This window comes from Bos javanicus, chromosome 1 (assembly GCF_032452875.1).
Source record: "Bos javanicus breed banteng chromosome 1, ARS-OSU_banteng_1.0, whole genome shotgun sequence".
Classification (NCBI taxonomy): Eukaryota; Metazoa; Chordata; class Mammalia; order Artiodactyla; family Bovidae; genus Bos; species Bos javanicus.
In genome coordinates this window covers 69,650,883-69,673,529 of record NC_083868.1, presented here as the reverse complement: position 1 = coordinate 69,673,529, position 22,647 = coordinate 69,650,883, and the positions used below count along the sequence as shown (strand labels likewise).

The window sequence follows — 22,647 nt, the reverse complement described above, 5'->3', positions numbered from 1 at the left end:
TGGTACGGTTCTGACCTCAATTCAGATGTATTTTTTTCCACGTCACTAAGCCAGTTATCTCAGTTCTGACGCTGTCTCCAGGTACATCCCGCAGCTTAAGGGCTGGGCCTGCCGACTTTCCCACTCCACGCCCCTCCCCAGCAGACCCCAGTCCCTCATCCAGGTTATCACCTGTGCTTCTGACCAACTGACTGTAGATCAGAGGTCCCAGTGACCTCCTCCCTAGGGCCCGTTGATTTGCTGTACTGGCTCACAGAACTCAGGAAACATTTTACTAGATGCCAGCTTATGAAGAGACGCACGAGACTTCAAGCTTACTGCTGGATAACTAATGATCTCTTCCTCCTCCTGAGCAGTGTGTTACGAGTGACTCCTGCCACACGTAGCATTTCCACTGGTTTGAGTTCTGAGCTGTTGGCTTCCCTGACAGCTCAGTTGGTACAGAAGCCACCTGCAGTGCAGGAGACCCTGGTTCGATTCCTGGGTTGGGAAGATCTGCTGGAGAAGCGATAGGCTCCCCACTCAAGTATTCTTGGGCTTCCCTTGTGGCTCAGCTGGTAAAAAAAATCTGCCTGCAATGTAGGAGACCTGGGTTCGATCCCTGGGTTGGAAAGATTCCCCTGGAAAAAGGAAAGGCTACCCACTCCAGTATTCTGGCAAATACTGGAGAATTCCATGGACAGTCCATGGGGTCGCAAAGAGTCAGACGTGACTGAGCGACTTTCACTTTTCTTTTCAGCTTATTATAAAAGGAGAGAATTCCTGAACAGCTGGATGGAAGAGATGCACAGGGCCAAGTTAGGGGAAGGGCCGGGAATGTCATGCCGTCTCCTGGCCCTCCCATCCTCCCCTCATTTCCCAACCTTCACCAACCTAGAGTTCTCTGAATCCTGTCCTTTTGGGGTTTTATGGGAGGCTTCATTACACAGGCACAGTTGATTAAATCACTGGCCATTAGTGACTGAATTCAGTCTCTAGCCCCTCTTCCTTCCCAGGAGGTTGGGGGTAGGATCGAAAGTTCTAATGGGCTAATCACAAATTGGTTTCCCTGGCAGCAAACATCCATCCAAGAGTTACCTAAGGGCTATCCAGATGTCACTAATGTAAGAAAAGACACCATTGCTCTGCAAGCTTAGGAAATTCCTAGAGTTTTAGGAGCTATGCCTGGGACAAGGATGGGGAACAGATAAAAATTATTTCTTATAAATCAGTATCATAATTGACTAAGATTCTTCTGGGGTAAATAAATGTAGCTAGCTTGAACAATGAAGACGGATTATTGGAAATCATGAAATTCCAACTTCAGGAGTGGCAAGAATCAGGGAGTTGTGGGGAGTCTCAGCAGAGGAGGTTGGCACCTTCTTTTCAGAGCACATGTTAACATGGAGCCATCTTCATCTCTGTCTTGGCTCTTACTGTGGGTCTGTGCACAAACTTGCTGCCTCACAATGGAAAACAGGCTCAGCAGACAGCTTCAAGTGTGTGTCAGTACCTTGGTCATTTTTAAATAAAAAGTTCTGTCTCCCAAAATGAGATTCCTGGGAGGAACTAATTGATCCAGTTGGGATCTTGTGTTTACTCCCAGACGAAACTTTTGTGGCTTGGGATGGTGTTAAAGTACAAGCATGACCACCCCACTGAACCCTGCATGTGGAAGGGAGTAGATAGTTCCCAGTAGGGGGTTGGCTAAGCAGGCAGTCCTATAGATTCCAAATAACCACATAAGCAAGGACAAATATGGCTTATAGGAAAGACTAAGGCCCAGAGTGAGTTGGTTTAATGAAAAATGGCAACAGCAATGACAAAAACAGCAACCTATGATCAAACCATAAGAAGAATAAAGAAATGTCAAGAAATGTGGAAGACAAAGGAAAACAAAGAATTCCAGGATCATCATTCTGCAGGATCTCTTCAAAGGAGGAAGGATAGAACAGACCACCCTAAGACAATACCCATGACCTTCACTCTCACCTGAACATTCAGGGAACCTACAGGACTAGTGAACATTATAGTAGGCATTGGTATAAATCCCAGGCACTGTAATCGTTGTGTGACCTCATCGTGAATCTAAATCAGTCCTTAAATGTGAAAGATCAGTTGTAGTTCATGAGCTGACTTGACTGCAGGTATGAGAAAAAAGTACTAGAGAAGATTCTTGAGAGTTCCTTGGACAGCAAGGAGATCAAACTAGTCAACCCTAAAGGAAACAAACCCTAAATATTAATTGGAAGGACTGATGCTGAAGCTCCAATACTTTGGCCACCTGATGTGAAGAGCCGACTCATTAGAAAAGACCCTGATGCTGGGAAGAATTGAAGGCAAAAAGAGAAGAGGGCAGCAAAGGATGAGATGGCTAGATAGCGTCACCAACTCAATAGACATGAGTTTGAGTAAGCTCCGGGAGATAGTGGATGGAGGACAGGGAAGCCTGGCGTGCTGCAGTCCATGGGGTCACAAAGAATTGGACGTCGCTTAGCGACCGAACAACAGCAACGTGAGAAAAAAGATCTGTGACTACATTGTCTACAAGCTTGTTACAAGCTTCCAGTGAAATAGCTGCCAGAGAACATCAAATGACTTCTTAAAAAATGTATGTGTATGAAGTATATTATATATGTACACATATACACATACAATTTCTAGATTTAGAGAAGGTTGTGTGTGTCTATATATAAAGACATGAAGAAAGTTTGGGAAGCAGAAAAACATGAAGAAAGTACCAGTCCATCAGTACTCGAGGTGGCACTGATGTCTGAACATTTTTGTGAGTTCCCTCCCAGATGCTTTCCCTGAGCTCACACGCACAGAGGTCTTCTGGCTTTCAGTCCTGTGTTCTTTCCTCTCCTGCATAATTTAAGCTAGTGCCACCCAAGGTCTGGCCTGCAGGTTGATGGCATCTCCATCCCCAAGAAGCTTACCAGAGATACAACTTCTTGGACCTTGCCCAGACCTGCTGAATCCAATCTCTTGGGGTGGGGACCAGGCATCTGAGATTTAACATATCCTCTGGGTGATTCAGATGGACAGGAAGAGTTTGAGACGCACTGGCCTATAGCATACAGGATAATGTTTCTTAGTCAATAAGGAAATAACAGTCCAAACTAATGACATATTTATTAATTACACTGTTGTTCCAGGAAAGGGGAGATGAAAGGAATAAAGTCTAAACTTAACTGCGGTTTCCTTTCAACAAGTTGGTTCTCAGGAGAGACGGTTCAGCTATCTCCAGTTGTCAGCACAAAAGCCAGAGTTCTTGTTTCCAGAGCAGATTTCTAGGGAACCAAGACACTTGTGTTGACAAGCAAGATGATCTTCATGGGACTAAACTGCTGCACGACTTCCAGCATTGCTGGTAGAAGAGTCTCCTTTACCTTGGGAGGTGGGAGGAACTGGTGTCCCAGGGTCTTCAGAAAGCTGTTTAGATCAGCAAAGGATAGCCTCCTCCAGACTGGATGCTCTTAGAGAGTCCTCACAAACTCTTGAGTGTGTAGAATCTGTGTTCCCCTACTCGTGGTGCTCCTTCATAGGTTCCTATTGATAAGCTCCCAGCTGTGCCATTAAGTGCTGTGGGCAGCCATAGATGTGGGTGATGACATCCTGAAGCATGTTCTCACTTTTATAGCAAAACAGTAACTTCATTCTTTTGTTGTTTTGTTTTGGCATGCCGCATGCCTTGCAGGGTCTTAGTTCCCCAACCAGAGATTGAACTTGGGCCCTGGCAGTCAGAGCACAGAGTGCTAACCACTGGACCTCCAGGGAGCTCCCCAATAGCTTCGTTCTTAAAAGCAACTTCATTTTTGTCACAATCAAGGGGACCTGAAGTCATATAAAACCACCTCATAACACAGCGCCCCTCAAAGTGTGGGGGGCTGTGAACGGTAACAAGACGGTACAGAAACAGAAAGTAAGCACTTAGAATCCTTTACATGAGCGCGGCTGTGACACCCAAGCATGGGATCCTTTGTAAAGTGAAGAGCCTCGTTGTGTTTTAGTGTTGGTCTGCAGGAGAAGGCAATGGCACCCCACTCCAGTACTCTTGCCTGGAAAATCCCATGGATGGAGGAGCCTGGTAGGCTGCAGTCCATGGGGTCGCCAAGAGTCAGACACGACTGAGCGACTTCACTTTCACTTTTCACTTTTCACTTTCATGCATTGGAGGAGGAAATGGCAACCCACTCCAGTGTTCTTGCCTGGAGAATCCCAGGGACGGTGGGGCCTGGTGGGCTGCCGTCTATGGGGTCGCACAGAGTCGGACACGACTGAAGCAACTTGCAGCACCAGACTCTTTAAAAAAAAAAAAAGGAGAGAAAGAAATTCATGATAGCCGGTGCCCAGGGGAAAAGACAAAGGAACAAATGAGACTCTATTTAAAAATAATATCCAAAAGCGCGAGCCAAAAAAAATGGCCCTTGACCATGGATGGTTTGGGAAGCACTGGTCTCCACTGTCTTTGTCTCTTTTCAGACACAAAGGGGGCTTTTAGGGTGCTTGTTTCAGAGGGGAACCTGCCACAATCGCAGCCACCTGCAAGGGTCACTTCCAAGACAAATGCGTGCTTGTTTTGCCGAAAGTGAGAAAACATGAACTTGGTGTGGAGGGATAAGCAGAGCAGGAACTAGCCTTGGGTCTCTGCTTGGGAACAAAGGGCGCCACTCTAGGTGTTTTGAAGCAGGGAAATGCCGTGGTTAGGTTTGGTTTTTTAATTGAGTGGGCAACACTGGGCACAGAAACATGAGTTGGGAGGTGTTTACATTTGTCTGGTCAAGGGTCATTGGGGGCCTAGGGTTGTGTTGGCGGAGATAAAGAGAAGTCGACACATGCGTGAGGTTTGTCTTTTGTCCCCACTTTTAAAAAATGAAGCTTGACTACATGTGTCAGGAGGTGAGGGAAAGAAATAACTCATTTCTTAGTTTGACTTTGTTTCATGGGTATCTTAATACTGATGATTTTTCATAGTAATCAGGTTTCTGTGCTAGTTATTTCAGGAAAAGACAGGTGAATGGTTGGGGGTATTTCTGTTGCTCTTGTATTTGCTCCTCTCTCACAATCTGCCCATTGTCACCTCTATGCATTATCCTTTGACTTTAGGTATTACCTAAATACCTAAGAGCATGGTTCCATCCTAATTTACTATAGAAAATCTGGTTATTGGCTCTTTTTTTTTTCATACTGGACCTTACAGCCTGAAAGCACAATTATAATCATATTTCCACAGCAAAAAACAACCTGAATATTTAATAGATTATATTGAAAATATTATTTTCCCATAAATACACAGGTATGAAATCAATTAATTAAAATTTATATTGTTTATTATACATGATAAGTGCTTGTTTGTGTGACTGCTAATTTCTGATAATTAAATTCAGTGTGTGTGTGTGTGTATGCATATGTGTGTGTTGAGACTATTTAGTTCCTATCCAGGGTTATGCAGTGATGCTTATAAAATTGTGGAATCAAAAATTGTGGTTGTCTTCTTTTTATTTTACCAAGTAAGAACCTAAAACCGTATTTAAAATTTTTTATATCACCATCAATTTAAAAACTTCAGAAAACTCCAAAGAATGGGAAGTAACCAAGGAAATATTATCTTTTTCCCCCAATTACTTTTTAGAAACCAGCTTTACTGGAGGCATAATTTACACATTAAAAAATGCATCTAAATTAAGTGAGGGAAAAAAGTAAGAAGGACCAAACTTTAGGAAGTATTAAAACTAAGAAAAAAACCCAAACAAGTTTAGGTTTTGAAAAATACATGCATGCATCTCTAATTTTTCTCATCTGATTGTGGATTGGTAATAATGTCATCAGGCTGGTCTGCAGGTAGAATCTGGGAGCCCCTGTTCTAGGAGGGGCTAAGAATGGGGAACTCTTCTCAAAATAGTTTAGGGGAGGAAAAGTCATTTTCCCTCTACCCTTCCAGATTCTTGGCTGAGACATCCCTACCCCCATTAAAAGCCAGAGTAACAGGAGAAAAAACTATTTTAATTCTGTGAATACACATGGGGATCCCACAAAGATGTGAAACTCAAAAGGCAGTCAGATGATTGAGGCTCACATACCCTCCTGAGCTGAAGAAAAGGCCAGGTGTCTAGGGTTTCAAAGGGGAAAGTGCAGTTTATAGGAAAGTAAGAAGAGGAAATGTTTGGGAAACAAAGGTTGTCAAGCAGATAAGTCTCTCAGGTGAAAAAGTTCTCTCTGATACTAGCTTTCTTCCTGGTACAAGTCTCTTTCTAATGTACATTTCCCTTACAAAAGGGTAACTATTAATAATACTCAGTTTTAGACCTTCTCCGGTGCTGCAGTTTCTCAAAAATATCAGCTCACAATAACAAATATACCAAAGAGACATATTTTGGGTTGGCTCATTCTGCTCCCTCTTCGATGGAGAAATTGCAGAACTGGCCCAAGTAGCTTTTGCTGGGGGCCCAGAAAATGAAAAGTGGTCACCAGCTGAGGCATGGGGTAGCCGTGGGGTGGGGAACGGGACCATTTGGGGGCATTCCTTTGTTCATTCTTTGTCTGCTCCCAATCCACTTTTCTCCTTTTTAAACCTGTTTAGCCTATCAGCTTATCACTGTGGTGATCGCGGCTGCAGGAGGTGGGCTTCTACTCATCCTGGGCATCGCACTGATTGTTACCTGTTGCAGGTGAGTGCCAAGAGTCCACAGTCTAATCCTCTTTGCCTGTGCTAAGCCAGGGTCAATTTTTTACCCTTTTAAAAGAATGTGTGGGGTGGTTTACAGTATTAAATCCTATTGTGTGACTGAACCATTAAAAAAAGGGAAACTCATGATAGATAGTGCCACTGGGGAAAGAAAAGGACAGCAAATGGGATTTTCACTTAAAAAAAAAAAAAAAAGAATATTCAAAAGCACAAGCAACAGAAGAAAAGGGATTGGACTTCATCAAAATTAAAACTTCTTCACTTCAAAGAACACTATTAAGAAAGTGAAAACAGACAACATACCGAAGAGGAGAAAGTATTTGCAAATCATATGCCTAATAAAAGACTTGTATCTAGAAAAATAAGGAATCCTTACAACGGTAATAAAAAGGTGAAACCACAGAACACGTTTTGGGACTTAGTAGAGTGTAGGTTCTTCTGTCTTGGTGCAGAAAAAATTCAGCAAAGTGATGGATGAAAAGTGATTTATGAGAACAGGATGCTTTTGAGGTTTACAAGCAGGTGGGCAGGAGGGTGCTGCACTAAGAACTTAGTGGGCCATAGTTTTATAACCAAAAGAAGAATGGGGCAGGGGAGATGGCCATTGTTGAGCAGATGTCAAGCTTCCGTCATCGGCTCCTTCTCCGTGTCACACGGGGAGTTTTCTTATTCCTGCTTGATCAAGCCAGGACTATCATGGCACTGTTTAAGTTAGCAGAAGGGTGGTAACCTCTGCTAAAAATAGTAAACCATCTCAGGTTTGAGCATAATGTTTTCTTTTCCCTGTATTTTTGTTTTTAGTGTGCACAGGGGAACACGTCTTGGGAATCATTAACTTACTGACCTTACTGGGCAGGATGTGGGTCTTGTTTTACCATTGTTTTATTGTTTGGGGCATGCCTTGTGCTTGTGTGGCATGGTTTTGTTTCAAAGCAAGGCAGCTTGGGTTTGTGGTTAAGCAAACCTGCTTTCTGGAGTGATCATTAACTTATAGAGGGTCTCCCATACTTTTTTCTTTACTCATGATCCCTTAGTGGGATTAACTGTTTAATCACCTATTTTGTTCCTTTACTCTGTCCCTATCAAAGGCAACCAAGTTAAAAATGGGCAGAGAACTTGAATTGTCATTTCTGTAAAGAAGATATGCAAATACCCAATAAACCTACGGAAGCATGCTCAATGTCTTTAGCAGGGAAATGCAGTCAAAACCGACAGCATCAGATACCACTTCACAAACACTAAGATGGTCACAAACACTAAGATGGTCACTAAAACAAACAGAAACTAGAAAATAACAAGTGTTGGTGAGAACGTGGGGAAAGTAGAACACTCATACACTGCTGGTGAAAATGTACAGTGGTGTAGCCACTTTGAAAAAGTCGCAGAACGTCAAGCAGAGTTGTCGTTCCACCCAGCATGTCCACTCGTGTATCAAAAGAAATAAAAACAGGTATTCACACAGAAACGCGTGCATAAGTTTTCATAGCGGAGTTGTTCATGATAGCCAAAAGGTGAAAGTAACCCAGTATCTATCAGCTGATGGATAGATAAACAAAACGTGATATATCCATACGTTGGAGTGTTGTTTGCCATAAAAAGGAATGAGATACTGAATCACACTATAACATGGATAAACCTTGAGAATAGTGTGCTGTGTGAATTAAGCCAGTCACAAAAGACCATACCTGTATGATTCCATTTATTTGAATGTCCAGAATAGGCAAATCCAAGAGAGGCAAAGTAGACTGGCAGTTGCCTAGGGCTGGATGGACAGGGGAAGAATTGGGGAAGAATGGCTTAAGAGTGTGGGGTATATTTCTGGGGTGATGAAATTGTTCTAAAATTGCACGACCGATGGCTGCGTAACCCTGAGGATACCAACAGCCATTGACTTTTACACTTTAAATGGGAAAATTAAGAAGCGAACAAAGATGAAAGGGGTTGCCTGAATATTTAGCAATGGAGAAGTGGCAGACATGTAGATAAGCAGACAGTAGTAAGCTTGGCTCTAGGCTTCCTGGATAGCAGTAGGATTGGGTTTTGAATGGAAAAGGAAGAAAAAGGAGTCAGTTCCCTTCTCTGTGGTTATTCATTTAAAGGAAAACTCAGATCTTTGGTTTAGATGGTAATAAATAGCAGGAATTACCCTGACATGTCTGATGGAGGGGACCTACAAAAATAGCAAATTATCTTTTTGACCATTGACCCAAAGGGCATTTTAAAATAATCTCTATCTCCAGGAAGGCTGCAGAGGGCCAGCTGCTCCCACCCAGGGACGCAGGCTTCAGGGTTCAGTCTTGACCTGTCGTTTACAAAGTTGCCATCAAAGCATCCAAGAGAAACCGCACGAGTAGAAATAAAGTTCTGGGTGTGAGACTAGGAGCTAGAGAGACAGACCTTGAGTTCTGCAGGGCACAGAAGCCACCTGTCTACTAAGCACCCTGTCAGGTAATACAGCCATCTGGGGAAAGTTTGTGACTGTTGGTCCCTGGGAGAAGGTCGTTGTGAATCATTGAGGCATTGTTTGAGACCGGATGCTCCACCCCTCAGGGAGCAGCACAAAGGCACATCTGTTCTCAGCTTGTAAAGAGAGACAGGACCTAAGGCCCATGGCTGGACATTTTAAGATTCTGAATGATGTGGTGTCTTCCCTAGAAAGTTCATTTACAGCAAAGTGAGGTGGAGGGAGAAAACTCCAGGTTATCTTACTGTCTGATCTGAGGCCTGTTACAGAAGGTGAATAATATATTCTCCAACAGTTTGCAGTCAGAGGACTCTCAATGGTAAGGAACTTGTGCTAGGGTTTCCCTGCCCTGCTGACATGAGGATTTATATGGGTATATATATAGGTGGGCATTTCTGCCAACAAAACATACTATTTTCATGGTTTGTGAAGTAGCTCTATTGTAGGAAGGGAGACCCCTTCCAGGGCTTGAGAGTGGGCTCTTGCTAACATGTAGAAATGAACTGTCTGAGGAGACACACATGCTGATAAAGCAAGAGACTTTTTTGGGAAGGGGTGTCCGGGCAGAGAAGGGCAGGGTAAGGGAACCCAGGAGAACTGCTCTGCCACGTGGCTCGCAGTCTCCGATTTCATGGTGATGGGTTAGTTTCGGGCTGTCTCTGGCCAGTCATTCTGACTCAGAGTCCTTCCTGGTGGTGCACGCATTACTCAACCAAGATGGACTCCAGCAAGGAGGATTCTGGGAGGTCGGTAGGACATATGGACTGGGGTCTCCTCTCTCCTTTTGACCTCTCCCAAGTTCTTCCGGTTGGGTAGCTCATTAGTTCTGAGTTCCTTACCAGGACCTCCTGTTGTAAGGTAGCTCACGCAAATGGCTACTATTTTGCCTGGCCAGGTGGCGGTTTCTGTCATGGTTCCCCCTAACAGCTTCATGAAGTGGAAGAGCACTGGCCAAGGAGTTGGGAGGCCTGAATTCTAGTCCCAGCTTTGCTAGAGGCAAACTGTTACCCCAAGAGAAGTCATATCCTTCACAAAGCCCCATCCCCAGAGCTCCTGGAGCAGGTTGGGAACCCCTGGACTAAAGAACCATCAAGCCCTTCTAGCTCCAACACCTTGTGAATTTATGACTCTTGTTTCCCTGCCCGCCCCCACAGTACAGTGATCTCTGTCCCCCAGTAGAGTCTAAATCTGCTCCACTGCAGCTGTCTTTGTCCTCTCTTCCCCCAGTAACCTGACCATTTTGGTTGGAAGCTTTTTGCATATAATATATTTACATCTAGTTGCATTTTTATAGGTAAATACTAAAAATAAGAACAATAACAACATTTCTCAGTGGGCAATTACAAAAAAAATACAGTGGTATCTTTAGGTTTGTTTTTCCTTGTTGAAAAGCTAGATGGTATTTTCACAAATATCATTTCCTCACAGAACTTTCAATTCTTTTTTTTACCATGCAGAAAGAATAAAAATGACATAAGCAAACTTATCTTCAAAAGTGGGGATTTCCAGATGTCCCCATATGCTGAGTACCCCAAGAACCCTCGCTCACAAGAATGGGGCCGAGAAGCTATTGAAATGCATGAGAATGGAAGTACCAAAAACCTCCTCCAGATGACAGACGTGTATTACTCGGTGTGTATTCCCATGCCCAAGTGACCTCCCAGCTCCAACTTCCTTGGAGAATTAAAGGGATTCTGTTTTTTTGTTTTGGGATTTTTCTGTTTGTTTTGGTTTGGTTTTTTGGTCACTACGCACAACTTGCAGGATCTTAGTTTCCAACCTCCAGAATCTTAGTTTCCTGACCAGGGATTAAATGTGAGCCTTGGTAGTGAAAGCGCTGAGTCCTAACCAGCAGGCTACCAGGGAACTCGCAAGGGATTCTGTTTTGTTGTAGTAAAAACACTCCAGCTTATTAAGGGTAAAAGAGAATGGTGGCCTATACCTTTGTCTCATACAATTTAATATTCAATTTACTTACTATCTCTTTGCATAGTATTTATTAGTTTCAACATTGAGATATGACGAGTACTTCTAAAGAGCACAGTATGTACTTTATGAGGTTCTAGCAATAAATGTCTTGTCACTGAACTTGCTTTTAAGTTATAGAACTGGAAGTTAAAAGATAGAGAAAGAATTTAATGGTATTTGGTCTTTGACCCTTTCATTTCTGTCTCTTGTCTGCCATGCTTTATGTCATGTGGTTCGGTAGTTGAAACTGAGGGACTGGGAAAAAGTGTAAAGAGGATAATTCAATGTCATCCTCAACCAGCACTTGTCAAAAGGTTTAGAGGATTCAATAGGTTTTTAATAATTTGCTATGTCTGGCCCTGGACTGGGTCATTTGGAAAGATGGGAGACCACCTTGAACCCTTGCTTCTTTTGTCCCACATTGAATAACCCATGTCATATTCCCATGCCTGCTCAGTTCTTTTGTGTTACACTGCATCAGCCGTAAAGCAAACACAGGCAGGGATACCTGAGCTGGAAAATAAACAGTCATCAGGTGACGCAAAGCCGTGCAAAGCCGTTAGAGGTACAGCAATGAAACCTTGCCTGTGAGGACTTAATCACTTTAGGCAATCCTGTTAAAAGCACAGTCTCTCTGGTTGCTATAGAGATTAACCTGTGGGTTTAGACTTTGGATGGGAGAGGCGATTCATGCTAAGGAAGCTATAGTTTCAACAGATTGTGAAAATTTTGAACCTGGCATAGAAGAAAAACAAAAAGAAACAAGGGGAAAGATAACCGTAGTTACGAAGATCGATCTGGTTCAAATGTTCCTGTTGGTACCTCCCCATAGTGTTAGTTGCTCAGCTGTGTCTGACTCTTTGCGACCCCATGGACTGTGTCCTGGCAGGCTCCTCTGTCCGTGGAATTCTCCAGGCAAGAATATCGGAGTGGGTTGCCATTTCCCTTCTCTAGGGGATCTTCCAGACCCATGGATTGAACTCTGGGTCTCCTGCATTGTGGGCAAATTCTTTACCATCTGAGCCACCAGGGAAGCCCTATTTCTACATAAGGGCTTTGCTTTCCCTTTGGCTTGTCAGGCAAGTTCTTTTCCTCTGGTAACTGCAGCTGAAACTAAGCCTGTATCTCTCCTGGGTTGCCCGCACCCTCATACCCTCCTTTAGAGGCTCTTCAGAGCAACGCCAGGACAGAGCAGCTGACAGGCCTGCAGCGTCACAAGACCCACCTTTGCTGCATGTTCCCAGGCCAATAGCTGAAGAGTTGTCTTACAGAGATGCAGTCATGAACTTAAATGAGCCCCGTCTTCATTTCAGACAGTAAGCTGAGCAGTCTGTAGAGGCAGAGTCTAAGTTTAGGGGCTCCTTTTGCGTTAGGTAGGTAGCCACGACCCACTAAGCTGGGATTTGATCAGAGAGACACCCGAGAATCAGCTCGCCTCCTGCTTTGGGGTCCTAACTCCCTCTGATGGGTGGCCAGACAACCTTGCAAAGGCCAGGCCCCTGTCTCAGCTGGGATGGTAATGTACCACTAAATGCCATAGAGGATCTAAAGCCATTGTGTTGGGGCTTCCCTGGTGGCTCAGTGGTAAAGAATCCACCTGCCAATGCAGGAGACTTGGGTTCAATCCCTGACCAGGGAACATCCCACAAGCTGAGAAACAGCTAAGCCTGCAGGCCGCAACTGTTCAGCCTGTTGTGCTCTAGAGCCTGGGAGTTGCAACTCCTGAAGCCCAAGTGCCCCAGAGCCTGTGCTCTTCAATAAGATAAGCTACGGTCACAAGAAGCCTGCACAGCAACGAAGACCTCAGTACAGCCATAAATAAATAAATAAAATTACTTTAAAAAAGTAAAGCCTTTGAGCTCCAGAGAGAAACGCCTTTTGAAAGTCAAAATAGTAATCAGATAATCATTACTTTTGATAATAATCAAGGGAATAATTAACCCAGGTCTGGGTCCCTGGGCTGCTCTTGATTATATAATGTTTCTAAAACTCTGCCCTTAAAATATGGACAAAGGGTCCCAGGTTCCATAAAGAGACAATCTGGGAGGTCCTGACTTGTAGGTGAGACCTTGCTCTGCAAAGTATCAGTTCAGTTCAGTTCAGTCCAGTTGCTCAGTCGTGTCTGACTCTTTGTGACCCCATGAGTTGCAGCACGCCAGGCCTCCCTGTCCATCACCAACTCCCAGAGTTCACCCAAACTCATGTCCTTCGAGTCAGTGATGCCATCCAGCCATCTCATCCTCTGTCGTTCCCTTCTCCTCCTGCCCCAGGATCAGGGTCTTTTCCAATGAGTCAACTCTTCGCATGAGGTGGCTTTGGTATTGGAGTTTCAGCTTCAGCATCAGTCCTTCCAAAGAACATCCAGGACTGATCTCCTTTAGGATGGACTGGTTGGATGTCCTTGCAGTCCAAGGGACTCTCAAGAGTCTTCTCCAACACCACACTTCAAAAGCATCAATTCTTTGGCGCTCAGCCTTCTTCACAGTCCAACTCTCACATCCATACATGACCACAGGAAAAACCATAGCCTTGACTAGACGGACCTTTGTTGGCAAAGTAATGTCCCTGCCTTTGAATATGCTATCTAGGTTGGTCATAACTTTCCTTCCAAGGAGTAAGTGTCTTTTAATTTCATGGCTGCAGTCACCATCTGCAGTGATTTTGGAGCCCAAAAAAACAAAGGCTGACACTGTTTCCACGGTTTCCCCATCTATTTGCCATGAAGTGATGGGACCAGATGCCATGATCTTAGTGTTCTCAATATTCAGTTTTAAGCCAACTTTTTCACTCTCCTCTTTCACTTTCATCAAGAGGCTTTTTAGTTCCTCTTCACTTTCTGCCATAAGGGTGGTGTCATCTGTATATCTGAGGTTATTGATATTTCTCCTGGCAATCTTGATTCCAGCTTGTGCTTCTTCCAGCCCAGCGTTTCTCATACTAAGTATAGCTGCCTCCATTTAAAATTCATCAAAATGTAGCATTCGTTGTTTCTTTTTTTGTTATCTATTAGATTTAAACCTAAGATTAAATTGATTTTTCTTCTTTTCTCTTTGGCCACCAGCCCTCAAGTGTAAGGAATCCTGAACTTGAACGAAATGGACTCTACCCGGCCTACACTGGATTGCCAGGATCACGGCACTCTTGCATTTTCCCCGGACAGTATAACCCATCTTTCATCAGTGATGAGAGCAGGAGAAGAGACTACTTCTAAATGCAGAAGAGAGAGGGGCCCCTTGCTCTGACTGCACCAGGGGAGCACCACCCTGGAGCCGCTCCCAGGACTAGTGGAGCCATCCCTGAGCAGGCAGCAGAAAGGGGATGGGCATGGGGGGACGTGACCACAGTGGAGGGGACAGCTGGAGCCCCTGGATGTGGAACTGCAGGCTGCTCACCCGGCACCTTCATTGCTACTGTGAATGTGAACACGGGCCAATCCATTCAAGTCCCCGCGTGACCGCAGCATGGCCACAGCTCTGGAGTGGCTGTTAGTTAGGGCTGATCACTAGGCATCCGTGCAGGAACCCAGGTTTTCCTCAGTTTGCACTTTAGTAAATGCAGAAGGAGGGAGGGAGGCCTCCTTTCAGATTCTTTCCAAGACTGCTCTAGAAAGGCCTCTTCTCCTCAGACACTTCCATAGGACTCTATTCAGTGATTCATTTACAGTGAAATGCTCTTTCGTTGTCTTCCTGCCCAGTAGCTACATGCTGAACAGTAGATGCTGAAGGACATGCCACTAGTGTTTGGAATTGCTGCAGGTTAACATGCATGCAGCATTTTCACACGCTCCCAAGTCTTCTTGTGCAACGTTCTCCAAACAACCCCAAAGGGAGGAACTGAAACTTGTGAGGCGAAGCACACAGCTCCAGTTTGTTTTCTTCAGTCAAAGGGACACATTTATCTAGGATTATTCCTTTGCGGTTACTTCTCATGTTACCATTCATATCTGGATCAGAGCAAAACAAGTTTCATTTGATTCTAGTTTGAGGCATCCAGCCGCCCCATGGTGAGCCCTATGGGCACTGGGCAAGGACCCTGGGGGAAGGTGCTGGCCCTGAGGGCACTGCACGGGGTGTGGGCTCAGACCTCCATCCTCGAGGCCAAGGCTGCTGTGTGTGGAGCAGAAGTCTGAATGCAGGTTGGGTCCAAGCTGGTAGGTACTTCACCACTAATGGAAAAGCAGCTGAATGTGCTTCAGGAAATGGGCTAAACAGGTGTGTCCATTTTCTGAGACGCCAGTGCTTTGGGAAGCCAGGTATGCGGTTCCCAAGGAAGAACGGGGAGCTGGGCTGGAACCACACGCATGTCTGCTTACCCACCAGTGTGGCATCTTTGCTAGGAGCCCTGATCTCGTCCACAAACTCAGAGTTGGTTGGTTGGTTCAGCCAACCACTCAAAGCTATTTATTCATTGAAGAAATAACTTATTTTCTCTCAAACAGTAATTTGTAACTCTCTCTACTACTATGGAGTTCCCTCCTGAAACAGGGGTGTAATTCAAGTTAGCATCTGAGAACTAAAGATTGCTGGCTGTTTAGGGAATGGAGCATCTGCCTGCGGGGAGGCGGCTCCACACATTTGTATGAGGCTGTGGCGTGGGTCCTGCCAGGAGGGCATAGCCAATGCTGTGCCTTTACCTGCTGCTATGGACCCATGATCTTTGTCATCTGCTTTTGAACATCCTGGTTCGGGATGAAGTGAACACAGAAGTAAAATAACTGTTCTCATCCTAAAGCTTGGAGTGCAGTGACACCCACACTTCTGGAAATGGTGCAGCCTTTGGAGACCATTCTAGCCCAGGCATGGTTGTTCCTTCAGGGTTCTCTAATCTCTTCAGAATGAATCTAATCCTAGTGTAATCCCCGTCCTAATGGTTTTGAGTGCAAATTCCTGAGTCCCGTGATCTGCACAAGTCACCGTCGCCCCGCCGCGGCCAGGTTACTCTTCAGGTGTGATCACTTAGTGCTTAAATTGCATTCATCTCATGAGACACATGGAAAGAACCCTGCTTTTTGTCAGTGGGTGTGAACTTAACATAGGATCACCTGTTAGAGATCTTGGGTCTTGCCTCTCTCCGTGCAACCAGACATGCCTTTCTGTGCCTCGTGGGCTCTCATCTAACTGGAGAGCTCGAGCTCCTAGCCTCAGCTCACCTGAGCCAGCAAGCCGGGCCGCGAGGAGCTGCTGCTTCTGGGCTCCTGCTGCAGAGCCTTGCTGGCCCCCGGGACCCGGGGCCGCAGTGGGGGCCGTCCCCAGGCATACAAGCCCACCACCTGCAGCTGACATCACAGCTGGCAGGTCATCTCCTGTGCCCGGGGCCAGAAGCTGTACTCTTCACCGAATGAAGCGTTCTGTCCCCAGAGTGTTGTGGAGCAGAATCCCAACGTCCAGAACAGAGTGTGCTGTGAGTTTCAAAGAGGCTTTCCTGGGAGTGGTTTTGTGCATGTGCAGTGGATTGAGAGAGTTGTTTTCCTTGGACTGTGAGAAACGGAGGCACCCTGCAAGGCTGAGGCCACATCACATATGCAGTTACTAGGCGGCTTGCAGGGGTGGGGGCTTAGGGTGCCAGTGCTGGCTGCCCACCTGGGTGAGGAAGGGAGAGGCCGGCTTCATTCCTGCTTGGGGTTAAAATCCTTTCAGAAAGGTCCTCCCTGAGCTGGGAAACAGCTGGTGGGGCAACAGCCCCGGGACTGAGGGGACAGGCTGGATGCTCCCCTGGTGACCAGGAGCCCAGGCACAGGTTCAGGTTAGTCCATGCACCTGGAGTGATTCCTGGTCACAGAAATGCCATGGTCCTGTGTGGGGCCCCACTTGAGGAAGCTGCCCATAAGACGCTCAGACCTCAGTAGGAAAGTGTGGGGCTGCATGGAACCACCGTGTCATTCAGCATGCCAGAGCGTGGTGACTCTCAGAGCAGGGCAGTGCTCACTGGGGCCTACCATCATCTGTGGAGTCTGCCGAAGCTCCAGAGGGTCTGAAATCTGGTGTCTTTTATTTTTTGCCCCATGACCCAGCCTTGCTAAAGACATTTTAGAAAGCCTAAATAGTCCCAGTGAGCATCTCATGTGTTCCCAGCAGAGCCAGGCTCTGTGCAGAGTACTTGGTCTCACCCCACCCTTGTGAGGTGGGCATGAGAGGGCCCATTTCTCGGACATGGGAACCTTCAGAGGGGATCAATACCTTGGCTTAGAGAGCCAGGACCCATACCCTCTGCCTGGCTCCCTCTTCCCACTGTACCTCTTGCCTCACCTCCCTGGCAGATGCCTCACCATCCAGTATCAAAGAGAGCTTGAGAGAGTGGGCTTAAAAGTTGTGTTTAATATTGGTAAGCAGTAGCTAAACCAATGCCATAAAGTGCAAAAACAAAATGTTGAAAAGTCCTTTCAGGTCCTTACATGTATTGCTTGGATGCTTGTGGTCATTGTTAATAGTGGCTGGCTCATGCTTATTAGCAAGGAGCATATTGGTACGTGGCTTTGGATGAAGGAAGTGTATGGTGATGACCTGGGTTTTTGACAGACGTGGCCAGACTTAGTCATCCTTCTGAGTGCTGCCTTGCCCTGTTCCTGTGGTGAGGCTGTGTTTCCCACATATTGGAAGCATGTTTTTGTGAATATTATCAGAGTCTGGAACCTATTCAGTTGAATGTCTTAGATGCTGACAAATCTTCCTCCTTTGACAAAAGTTTGTTTTCAGAAGCAGCTAAGTCATTTAGAGCCAAAATTGCTGAGTGGAGAATGTAATCAAGCTGAGTTATCAGTATTTGAGGTCAAGAACTAAGATGTAACTGTTAAGTTCTTGAAGAGGTCATTCTTAATGTTGGCCCAAATGAGAGGGCAACGTCTTTGCAAAGATAAGACGGGATGGCTGCCCACGAAAATGTCTTTGAAGGATGATGTTCATTCAGATATAAAAGTTCCCAGAGTAGACACATCAGGGTCAGTCCTCACATGTGACTTTTTGGAGCCCCCATTAAGCCATCTTGCCCACTGTCGGGGCATCCTGTTGCTGTAACTGTGAGTGCTGCTGGCAGAAGCTAGAGTGGTGTCCAGGCCAACTGTTCCTGGCTTAGTTTAGTTGAAGGAAAAAAAGTGAAGTGAAATACACCCCAAATTAGGGTTTTGACCCATGGTTCTAAGATACACTGATTTCAAAACTAGAGCACTTCTTCAGAGAGAGGAAGAATGCAAAGTTCAGTATCTCAGTATTTTGTATCTTATTGAACACCACCCTTAATATCAGAGAGATTCTTTTCTGTGTGAAACTGTGGGGATTAGAAGGGACATTCCATTCCTTCCTTCTTGACAAAGCGTCATTCAGAGGTTCTCCTGTGCATTCTTGGAAACAGATACAGTTTTGTAGAGTTGCCTGTTGAGTATGTGTTCTTTTTCTTTTCTTGAATCCCCAGAAAGATTAAGGTATTAAATGTCAGTTAATTTGTTGTGCTAAAGTATCTTTTCAAGTGTGTTATAATCCATCCTATTTGATTTAAAGTGCTCACAGAAAACCCTGTGCAACTCAAGGGGACAATTGAGGTCTAAAAAGAGACGTATCTTATACTGGCTCTGTCTTCTAGGCATTGTAAAGAGCACATTTAAAAGAAATTGTATGTTAGATTCTGGCTTTACCTTTTTTTTTTTTCTCTCTCTTGGATACATAATAGTGCACTTCGGGTGCAGAGTTTTTGGGGAGGAAGGATGGGACGAGACAGGGATGGGATGGAACCAGTCTACCTGGGAAACTAACCCAGGTTTCTGTATTATTTTGCCTGTTTCTTAAAAGACCTCTCATCAGGGGTTGCTGTGAGTTTTATTAATGTTTGTGTTGTTGGATTTTTGGTTAAATGAAACCTGTAGCTGGAAAATTAACTTTTTGAGTTTTCACATTGTCCCAAATTTCTCTTTGCAGACCTTTAAACCTTAGCCCCTGGTTGATTGTGTTAAATCCATTATAAGAATGTTATTTAAAGTTGTATTATAATTGCAACCTTCACTAATTATTCAGTACTGTAGCAGCAAAATATTATTTGTAAGAATTCGATTATTTTTATACTTATACCCACTATTAAGTCTGGCGTTCTAGTCAGTAAAATAATGCAATAAAATCAATATCATTTTCACTGTGTTTTTCTGGTGATAACAAACACACCACCTCAGAGTACAACAGGTTCGTTTTCATGAGGGCATCATTTAAACGCTGGAGCTACACCATGAACTCTAATGGCAGAGCAGGGGTTGAGCCGTTTCGTATGCTCAGTGCTATGGGTGAGGAAATATGCTCTTGATGATGGATGGATGGGCAGATGGATTGACCTAAATGATGAAAAGCCTACTTCAGGATAACACCTGCTTTGTTTGCTGTTCTTTCTGTGTGTTGGAGAGAGCCGGTAACCAATCTTCGGACACAGAAAATTTCCTCCTGAATGCCTCCCACTACCGGGTGCCCACTCTTCAGGTTTCAGAGGAGAAGGTAAAGTAAGCATATCTGTGATCTGTGGTCGAGAGATGTTGGAGCTTGAAGATGATGAGCTGTGGGCCTCATATTTACATGGCCAATGAGTGTGGCAGCTTGGCTGATTGTTCATTAATTACTTACTGAGGGCCTTTCATGACAGGGATGGATGAGCCTTTCAGATGCTTTGTGACAGTAACCTTGGCATTAGGAGACGCCAGTAATAGCAGCTTGGGACATGAAGGTGACCTTTTGGCAGCTTAGATCAGGGTTGCAGCCCACCAAACATCTCTGAATGGAAATGAGCAGCACACTGCTTTCTGTCCCATCATTTAATCCCCCATGAGACCTTGGCAGAATCTGCTGACTCTGACCCTGTTCACATTCCGAATCAGCTCAGCCAGACTGTAAACATCACAGCATGTCCACACCCACTCTCCCCCGGGAGCTGTTTAGGTGCTGTCCACCCACACGCTAGCCTGAGTGCTTGTCCTGCCTATACCTCTGACCTGGCCATGTTGAGCCTTCACCTCAGGACTGATTTGCCAGTAAGTAACAATCTAGAAACTATTTTTAGACCTTTGGACTTAAATGACTCCAGCAGGGCCCACTCATTTTCCAATTGTTTGGAAAGTAATGAAAGGTAAGGGGCATGATATAGAGATTATATAGGCCAGAGTCCTCCTGTCTTGATATCAGCCAGGACAACTTTTAAACCCTCCTAACTAAATGGTGTTGACCTAAGGCCACCTGACAAAACAAACATGAACTTCAGGTTAGATACAAGAGAGATGCCAGGAAAAAGAAATGCAGGTAGATATTTATAGACCTCATAAAAACTTATAGCATCACCAGAAGGCCCAGGCTCTAACAAGCTGGTATGAGACACTCCCTAATAGTGTCCTGGATGTTTTTTTCCAGATCGTGATGTCAGGCCTAAGAGTCTGCTCATTTCTCTGAGCCTCAATTACCTGACCTGATCAAGGAAGTGGGGATAATAAGTATTGTCTCTCCCAGAGTTGTTGTGAGGATGAAAAGGGAGAATTCATATGAAAACACTGTAAACTACAAAGAAACATACACAGATGGGTTCTCTTCAGTAGGGCCATCTTGTCACCAAAAGAAAGACAGTTACAAGATTAATGTATCATTTCAAACTGACTAGTAACTAGACCCAAAGACCTTGGACTTGCCATCAAAGAGTTCTTGTCATTTCCCCTTCCCTCCTCCAGCCTGCTTCACCCATCATGAAGGGATTAATGGGCTAAAAAGTATAAGTTCTATACAAGTAGGAACCCAGACTGACCTTTCCACATGATATGCTCAATGCCTGGCACCTAGCAGATATTCAGTAAAACAAAGAACAGGTGAGTGGGTGGATGAATCATCCAATAGAAGACGTATATGGAAGTTAAAGTTCCTGGAGACCTACCCCCTCTAGTAGCTGCAGGCTGATGACCAGCCGATGTTAGGTAAATATGCAGCCATTACATGTAACTGAACAGGAACTCTTAACAAAAATCTCTGGTAGCAAACAAGGCCCAGGCAGGCATTTGTGGACTAAACACTAAAGATCCGCTAGAAAGCCCTTCACCTGATGAATTATGGAACAACTGGACAATGAAATGTCACTCGCCAAATAAAAGGAACAAACTACCTCAACAGGCAGCACTGCGGATGGGTCTCACAAATATCCTGCTGCGCGAAAAGAGCCAGCTGTAAATGGCTACCCACTGTATGCTTCCCTTTATGTTCCATTCGGGAAAAAAGACAAGATCAAAGGGACTGAACACAGGTGAGTGGTTCCCTAGAGGTCAGAAGGGGCTTTCCGCTGTTCGCCAGATACTTCCCCTTTCTTCCTTCCAGGCATGTGGTAACTGTGCTTTACCACCCGCTTTGAAATACGGCTGTGTGACTGGTTTTGGCCAAAGAAATGTGAAGGGAAGTGAGATGTGTCACTTCTGGGAAAACACTTTAAGAGCTGGTGTGGTGTTCATTTCTGTAGCCTCAACAGTTATGGAAATATGTGTTGAAATACTATTGGCCTGGGACCCTGAGTGACTAAGAGGAACATAGCCTCTTGCTTACTGGGCTTGGACATTAATGAGGATGAAAGGAACACTAGTTACTACCCTTCGTGTGAATTCCTTGATTCTTTGTTCAATGCCACGGAACATTTATATCACTACAGTTCTTCAACTAAGTTGTTTCAGGTTTGTTTTATAAAAATTCAAATCAGAAACACTTAGTGAGTGGCTCATATTTTCCAAGTCCGTCAATTGAGACTTTGTGATATGAGTGAGATTTTGAACCAGAATAACCTAGATTTGAAACTCATCACTACTGCTTATTAGCTGTGTGCCCTTGATGGGTTTCCTAACTAGTCTGATCCTGAGTTTACTCCTCTATAAATAGCAATAGAGATCATTCCTAATTCAGAGGTGTGTTGAGAGATTAAATGGTAGGATATCTCTAAAGTGTATCTCCGTGATGGGATATATCATTTAGCTCTGACCGTGGGATGAAGCAGGCATTGATGTGTGTGTGTTATGGGCATGATGGGCATGCTTGAAGCATGAGTCTGTGATGGGCATGCTTGAAGCAGGTGTCTTGTTCAGATGTGCTGTGCTGTGCTAAGGCACTTCAGTCGTGTTCAACTCTTTGCAACACTATGGGCTGTAGCCCGCCAGGTTCCTCTGGACATGGGATTCTCCAGGCAAGAGTACTGGAGTGGATTGCCATTCCCTTCTCCAGGAAATTTTCCCCACCCAGGGATCGAACCCAAGGTTCTGTTTCCTGCATTGGCAGGCTGGTTCTTTACCACTAGTGCCACCTGGGAAACCCTATGGTTCACATGGAACTAGAATATTTATTCCTCCGCCCTTTCCTCCTGCTTACTTCACAGTAGTTGTTAAATTTTATTGTAAGTCATTATCATAGTGATACTAGTACCATCAAGAAGACAAAACTTGTTTGGGGAAATGTGCTATAATTTTATAATCTGCATAGAACCTGATCTATATTTAGCTCAGTGATAACTAGATTAACTGAGGAACAAGGTTCAGCTTTCCTGACTCTCCAACACCCGTCACCCTCACCGT

The 22,647-nt window shown here is 44.8% G+C and overlaps 1 protein-coding gene across 1 annotated transcript in view; it reads left to right on the top strand.

Moving 5' to 3' along the window:
* Positions 1 to 19,214, top strand: part of HEG1 (heart development protein with EGF like domains 1) — an 84,242-nt gene extending 65,028 nt beyond the window's left edge. The window contains exons 16-18 of the mRNA XM_061410808.1: positions 6,563 to 6,650; positions 10,589 to 10,763; positions 14,161 to 19,214. Coding sequence (XP_061266792.1) covers positions 6,563 to 6,650; positions 10,589 to 10,763; positions 14,161 to 14,310 — 413 coding nt within the window. The 3' untranslated portion in view covers positions 14,311 to 19,214. The remainder of the gene's footprint in view (positions 1 to 6,562; positions 6,651 to 10,588; positions 10,764 to 14,160) is intronic.
* Positions 19,215 to 22,647: the final 3,433 nt, after the last annotated feature.